The sequence below is a fragment of the Triticum aestivum genome, chromosome 1D (genome assembly GCF_018294505.1).
Source record: "Triticum aestivum cultivar Chinese Spring chromosome 1D, IWGSC CS RefSeq v2.1, whole genome shotgun sequence".
NCBI lineage: Eukaryota > Viridiplantae > Streptophyta > Magnoliopsida > Poales > Poaceae > Triticum > Triticum aestivum.
Window position 1 is genome coordinate 481,398,381 of NC_057796.1, and position 7,960 is coordinate 481,406,340.

Genomic DNA, 7,960 nt, shown 5'->3' on the forward strand with positions numbered 1-7,960 from the left:
TTCCATGATCCCATATCATCACATAGCCTATACCATGTCAATGCATCTCCCTTCAAAGATAAAGGGAAGACCTTCTTCTTGATAACATCATCGGGCATACCTGCAAGCTTAAATAATCCACAAACTTCATCCACATATATTAGGTGCTCATCAGGATGTAATGTTCCATCTCCTGCAAAAGGATTAGCTAGCAGTTTTTCTACCATACCCGAAGGAATTTCAAAGTAGACATTTTCATTTTCAGTAGGCTCAGTAGGTTGAGGAGCAACTCTTTGCTCTACTGGTCGGGGTGAAGATACACTGAACAAGCCCCTTAGAGGATTACTTTCCATAGTAACAAGTGACAGTAAATTTCAGCACACTATATAAATTTTTCCTTACCAAATTCCACCTACCAAAGGCGCTTCACTCCCCGGCAACAACGCCAGAAAAGAGTCTTGATGACCCACAAGTATAGGGGATCTATCGTAGTCCTTTCGATAAGTAAGAGTGTCGAACCCAACGAGGAGCAGAAGGAAATGATAAGCGGTTTTCAGCAAGGTATTCTCTGCAAGCACTGAAATTATAGGTAATAGATAGTTTTGTGATAAGATAATTTGTAACGAGCAAGAAGTAGCAAAAGTAAATAAAGTGCAGCAAGGTGGCCCAATCCTTTTTGTAGCAAAGGACAAGCCTGGGCAAACTCTTATATAGAGAGAAGCACTCCCGAGGACACATGGGAATTATCGTCAAGCTAATTTTCATCACGTTCATATGATTCGCGTTCGGTACTTTGATAATTTGATATGTGGGTGGATCGGTGCTTGGGTGCTGTCCTTACTTGGACAAGCATTCCACTTATGATTAACCCCTATTGCAATCATCCGCAACTACGAAAGAAGTATTAAGGTAAACCTAACCATAGCATGAAACATGTGGATCCAAATTAGCCCCTTACGAAGCAACGCATAAACTAGGGTTTAAGCTTCTGTCACTCTAGCAACCCATTATCTACTTATTACTTCACAATGCCTTCCTCTAGGCCCAAATAATGGTGAAGTGTCATGTAGTCAACGTTCAAATAACACCACTAGAGGAGAGACAACATACATCTCATCAAAATATCGAACGAATACCAAATTCACATGACTACTAATAGCAAGACTTCTCCCATGTCCTCAGGAACAAACGTAACTACTCACAAACCATATTCATGTTCATAATCAGAGGAGTATTAATATGCATATAGGATCTTAACATATGATCTTCCACCAAATAAACCAACTAGCATCAACTACAAGGAGTAATCAACACTACTAGCAACCTACAGGTACCAATCCCAGACTTAGAGACAAGAATTGGATACAAGAGATGAACTAGGGTTTGAGAGGAGATGGTGTTGGTGAAGATGTTGATGGAGATTGGCCCCCTCCCGATGAGAGGAGCATTGGTGATGACGATGGCGATGATTTCCCCCTCCCGGAGGGAAGTGTCCCCGGCAGAACAGCTCCGCCGGAGCCCTAGATTGGTTCCGCCAAGATTCCGCTTCGTGGCGGCGGAGTCTCGTCCCGAAAGCTTGCTTATGATTTTTCTTCGGACGAAAGACTTCATATAGCAGAAGATGGGCACCGGAGGGCCAACAGGGGGCCCACGAGGCAGGGGGCGCGACCCCCACCCTCGTGGCCAGGGTGTGGGCCCCCTCTGTTATTTTTTCCGCTCAGTATTTTTTATTATTTCCAAAAACAACTTTCGTGGAGTTTCAGGACTTTTGGAGTTGTGTAGAATAGGTCTCTAATATTTGCTCATTTTCCAGCCCAGAATTACAGCTATCGGCATTCTCCCTCCTTATGTAAACCTTATAAAATAAGAGAGAATATGCATAAGTATTGTGACATTTAAATACATTATAACGGAGCATCTTTCCTGTCCTCTCAGACCATTAGCATTTATATCCGTCGGATCATCACTGTTAGGCATTATTGGCCATCTGATTGGCTGTGAATCCCACGTAAGTTCCCTGTTAACGACCGTGAACGGTGTTGAGCCGCTGCTCTGGTCACTTTTTGATTATCGCTGATTAAATTGGGCCCAATGGGCCTATAGCAGCCTCTGTTAAGTGCAGCCAGAAGCCCAGAGGAGAAGAGGACTATCGCGACCGTCGTCGTTTCGTTTGCAAGGTCGCACCCTTCGATGACCTAGGGTTGTGCGCCGCCATAGTCACCATCACCGGAGAGAGAGATCAGATCGCCACGCACATCACCGTGGAATTGAGCTGCCAAGATTGCTTATGTTCTATGGTCAGCCGGTTGTTCCTTTCCCACCCCTCCGCTTCCCTTCACCCATCTCTTACGTGCGATGGCGACGGTTCTGCTCAGTCAGGGGCGATGGCAAGACGATGGAGATGTTAGGCAACCTTGGAGGTATGCCCGCCTCGTCCCATGCTCAATAAGGCGACGTGCTCCTGGTGGCGCAGGGAGGGAGTTGAAGCCGGAGTCCACCGATGGCGAGGGCCGCGATGCGGGCGGAAGGGGAGGTTGGGAACTCGGATGTTTCTTGGATGTTTATGCCGGAGTTTTCTTCTTCAATTCTTAGCATGCATACTAATAAAGTCAATTAACATGATTACGGTGACGCGGAGGAATAAGAAAGGAGGAGTACGTCCATGGCTTCCATTTCTATTGATTATATACCAGGAATCTTTCATGTGTTTATTTTGAGGTTCAGTCTCCATCTTCCCCTCCCCACCACCCCTCGTACTTGTTTAACCAATTAAACTGATTATTCATTATATTTAGTATCTCAGATTCTCAGTGCATGGAGAATCTTTCATTGATGTTCCTTGAGCTGACTAGAGGGAGCATTCATGATGAAAAGCAGGTAAAGACTGACACGATGCGTGTCGTCGGGCTCCATTATTTGCTGCAGGTAAGTCTCTCTTCCAGGTTAAATTTTCATATAAATTGTTTCTACAAATAATTCAGGCTTTGATTTCCTTAACAATGTGCATGCCACGTGTTTGATGAATGCATAATAGGAATCGTTGTACTGAACTGTCTATTTTTTGCAAACAAGGAGCATAACATGGCCATAACAGAGGAATCATTGTACTCAACGGTCTCTATTTTCTATAAGTGAGGAGCATAACATGGCTATAGCAGATGCCATATGTCATGTTGTTAACCTCAATAGTCAATCATTGCAACTGATGTTCTTCTGAAGCTTAACATAAAATTTATGTTTCAGGTATAAGTATGTTGGCTTGAGAAGCATCAGAACTAAAGGTTGATCATAAGAAAGGGCGGTTCTAATAACCTTGATATTCTACAAGGTCGACCCGGTGTCCTGCTACTTATTTTGCTCGCTCATTGCATGCCATGAACCTGATCGTGCTGCCCATGACTTCAGTTCTCGCATGTCGCACGGCTCGGATTCTGCCCCCTCGCTATCTTTGGATCTGTGGCCAGCCTCACGGAACCATAGTAAGCTCCTTCATGTTCTTCTCCTGCTTCTTGACTTATTCTCCCCTCTTTGTTTGGTCCCTGATACTAAGGTTTAGTAGAGTCAGCGCTGAAGTCCGTGTAGTTGTACATGCATCCTGTGTACCAATATGAATGTTGACGTTCAAAATTTTGCTGCAGACTTGCCGCATCATCATATAAGATTTCTATTATCGACCCTCTGCTACTAAATGAAATTGTATTGGTTTGGAAATAGTACGACAATGGTCCTCGCAGACAATGAAAGTTAACAGTACACATAGTGTCATCATATAAAGTCTCTGTTATCGACCCTATGCTGTTGGAACCGCAGCCCTCTAGCTACCTCTCCTCTCACTCAAACGGAGGTGGGAGAAGAAGAACAGTGGACACAAGATTTTTCGGCCTGCGCACGAACGCTGCCACGGGCGCACGAATGCCCTAATCATTTTCTTCTTTACAGTGGCTACATGGCTACACTCCGGCTCGGCACATACCGGTCACTTAGCAACTAATCCATGCATGCACCAACAACCAGCTACATGCACGTAAGCCCCAGGATCCGCACGACCCATTCACACATGCGTGCACAAGCTACATGTCAAGATTAATTCCATCATTTTCCCTCCTAACCTTGACATGGACTTATGGACTAATCTATGTGAATCACTTATACCTTCTTGCCGTATGTGTGCAGCAGCTTCACCGCATGATTGATGACGCCTTCACAGCGCCACAACTCCATCTCCCCGCCGCCGACGCCATCATAGCGCCGTACACTCGCACCTTGCCGCAGCATCGCACCGCAACACTTGTTGGCTTCACAGCAACTCTTCATGATGACGATGACATCGCACCATCGCCGTTGTGTCCCGCACGTCTCGCGCGCACCTGACGCGCCCAACGATGCCGACCGCATTAGTGCGTCCCGCACGTCCCACGCGCATCGAACGCGCCCGACGAGCCCGACTGCACCAGACGTCGTGGACCCGACACGCCCGGCGCGCGCCCATACACGCGCCCGACGCGACAAGCTCGTCGCCATGGTTGCTGCCGCCCGACGCCATCGTGTCCTTCCAGCACGAGCCGCCGCAGATGCCGTGCAACGCGGCCACTTCGCCGGCCGCTGTGGCGCACTGCCGCCGATGCAACTACCGCCGCGTTGCGCCCCATCGTGCGCCACTCGTTGCCGCTGCCGAAACCCGCAGCTCCATGCGCCGCCACACCGTGTCTCCGTGCCACGCGCCTCCACGGTTGTCGCGTCGAGCCGTCGCGACCTCTGCGCCACCACGCAGGTCCTTCGTCTCCACGACCGCCGTGCCCTTCGTGCGCACGACATCACACCGCGTAGCCGTGGACTCGCCGCGCGTTGCCGTCGCCACGCGCTCGCCGCGCGCCGCAGCCGATGCCTCCATGTCAGCCGCGCTCGCCGCGGACGCCACCGCACACCACGGCCGCCCCTCGAACCTTGTGGCTCTTATACCAATTGTTGGAACCGCAGCCCTCTAGCTACCTCTGCTCTCACTCGAACGTAGGTGGAAGAAGAAGAACAGTGGACACAAGATTTTCCGGCCGGCGCACGAACGCCGCCACGGGCGCACGAACGCCCTAATCCTTTTCTTCTTTACAGTGGCTACAGGAACACACACCATGAAGAAACTCTACACAGACACACACACACACCAAGGAAGAGCATAAGAGCTTTGCGTATAGGCCCTGCCCCTTGGTGTAGACACGATGGCTACATCTTTCCATAGCCCTCCCGGCCTCATTCACATTCATTTCTTCTGGCTTAAATAGCCTGCACAAGAAAGACTTGAGGCACCCACTAAACCGGTCACCACGCAGCCATAAGCCCACTAAACTGATGACCTTATCCTTGGCCTGGAATCTCTCCAGGATCCCAACTACTAGGCCAACAACGACGCATGCACCTAACGACTCGGCACAGCCGGTCACTTAGCAACTAATCCATGCATGCACCAACAACCAGCTACATGCACGTAAGCCCCAGGATCCGCATGACCCATTCACACATACGTGCACAAGCTACATGTCAAGATTAATTCCATCATGTGCTACTAAATGGAACTGTATTGGTTTGCAAACAGTACGTTGATGGTCCTGATAGACACTGAAAGTTAACAATAACACTACACATTATTAATTCTTACTTTCATGCTCATCCCTGAGAAGCTCAGCAAGGATATATATACCATGCGAAGATATTCTTGTATATTAATTTACAGCATGTGACTCCCATTATTTTTGCCCACCAAGTGATAAGATTTTGTATGTACGACAATTGTATCTATTTTTCTCAGCATATATTTGTTATTTTCGTGCCAAGTTTGACATGACTAGATGTTTTGATTACTGTTATGTAGAATAAAACATAGGTTAAGGTTGTTTTTATAGACTGAGTTTGAAAATAGCCTGTGCATGATAGTCAAATTATATACATGTTCAGTTCCGGCTTAATAACTTAGTCTTGATGAAAATTGCTAAATATGATACTTTTGTATCTGAGGTGCCGCAGTACTATGGAACAACCGGGGAAATGGTTGATCTTGAGGTATATGGTAGTTTTGGAGGTCAGTTTGGTACTTGCTATATAAGTTGCTTTTCTTCAACCAGATTTAGGAAATTGCAAAAAACAAATGTGGCAGCTTCTTACCAGTTTAATACCGTATAAAGTATATTTCTAAAATTCTTTTGACGTTGTTCAGTTCAGAAACACTATTCTTGTTGGGTTACAACCTCACCTATATTCTGATACTATGTCTATAAGTGGTGATTAACTCTTTAGATAAGAATAGGTCTCCTTGTACTTCAGCAAGTAAGATGTGTCAGTGGCATTCTATTTTATGGCGCTGCAAGTTTCTTGAAACTGTTGGTATATATTCTGCATGACATGATATGGCTCTACTCACTAGGCATATGCTTGTGTCTCACACTGATGTCCTTCCCATATTTATTTACTCTGCTAAGTAGTTTTAAACTGATGATTGATTTATCTGCTCAACTTATAAATGTTACTAAGTGTGGTACATTTCTATACCACTTTGATAGGGACATTTGGAGCGTATAGAAAATATAGGGGCGCCTTGGTTTTTTTTATATGCACGAAGCTCTTATCTCAATGGTGAAGTTTATAATTCAAGTTTGATATCTCAAAAATATATATTCATAAACCTTCTTCTAAAGGCAATGATTTGTTAATGGTGATCGGTATATTGTAATTATAACTACTTGGCTCTTAGAATTTATCATCTCTTTTCTGATTATTCTATAGTTTGAAATTGGACAGTATTTGTTCATCGTTGAGGATCAAGGTTCACCAACCATCAACTATTAAGTTGCCAATCAAATGTCGGTTCGGATGGAAAGAGCAAACAATCTGCTATCTGCCATGAGAACTAACATAGGAATCCTAGCTGATTAGCGTATGGTTTTCGCACTAGACATATTTAGTACTATCCTCCTAAGAACAAGTACCCGTGCTTTGTTTTCTTTTACTATCTAGAAAGTTTAGTTTTTGTTCTTCAATTCCAATCAACTCAATTTCCATTCAATTTTTATTTTTATGCCACCAATATTAGTTACAAAAATTCTTGCCATTTCACTGTTGAAATGGACGAGCGCAGCAACGCGCGCCATCGGTGATCTAGTAATGTGTAATAACAGCCCATAATGCAATAAATATCGATATAAAAGTATGATGCAAAATGGACGTATCACATATCATCATACTATATCACAACCATTTTAATGCATGCTGACATCTAAGATAAATCATTATTCACTCCTAGCTACTTAAGCATGGCATGAGCAACTATAATCTCTAGTTGTCATCATAAACATGTTTAATCATAAAATAACATCGGTTTGCGGGATCCGTATCCCCAGGCCAAGCAGATCCGCCAAATCAGTCCGTCCCGGAATTTTTTTTCTGTGGGATCCCGCATTCACGAGCTCATTTCCTCCATATGTGCAGGAACCCACCCGATTTTGCAGGCTCCCCTTTTCGTTGACGCGAAGCATTTCCGTCCACTTCTGTTTCCCGATTCACTCTCCGCCGCTGCCATCGCCGCCGCAAATCCTCGCCCCTAGGTGCCGCCTCCGGCAGCCCCGCGCCGCCTGTGCCGACGCCATGGATTCGCCCGGGAGCTCGGCGCGCGAGCTCGTTCCTTGCAGATCCGCTCCGTTCCGCCTACTTTGAGCGACGCGCGTCGGGAGAAGAGGGCGGCGCGGCGCTGCTTCGGCCAGGGGAGAAGAAAGGGCGGCTTGGCGTCGGACGGTGGGAAGAAGAAAGGGGCAGCTCCGGTCGTCCGGCCAGAGGAGAAAAGGCGACGCGGCTTGCTTCGCTAAGGTATGTTCGGGTGAAACCTTTCCGACTAGTGCTCAATTTTGGCCCGGGTTGGGTTTAGGTCACTAGTAGAAAAAGGGTCATTTGTCCCGGTTCATAAGGCCCATCTGTCCCGGTTGGGGAACCGGGACTAAAG

At 46.4% G+C, this 7,960-nt stretch overlaps 1 protein-coding gene across 1 annotated transcript; it reads right to left on the bottom strand.

Annotated features, from left to right (window-relative positions):
• Nucleotides 1-3,237: 3,237 nt before the first annotated feature.
• Nucleotides 3,238-5,213, bottom strand: LOC123177500 (uncharacterized). Its single transcript, XM_044591212.1, has 2 exons — nt 4,132-5,213; nt 3,238-3,574 (listed from the first exon to the last, which is right to left on the bottom strand). Exons 1-2 carry the CDS (start codon nt 4,792-4,794, stop codon nt 3,494-3,496), a joined length of 744 nt encoding a protein of 247 aa, XP_044447147.1. The 5' UTR covers nt 4,795-5,213; the 3' UTR covers nt 3,238-3,493.
• Nucleotides 5,214-7,960: the final 2,747 nt, after the last annotated feature.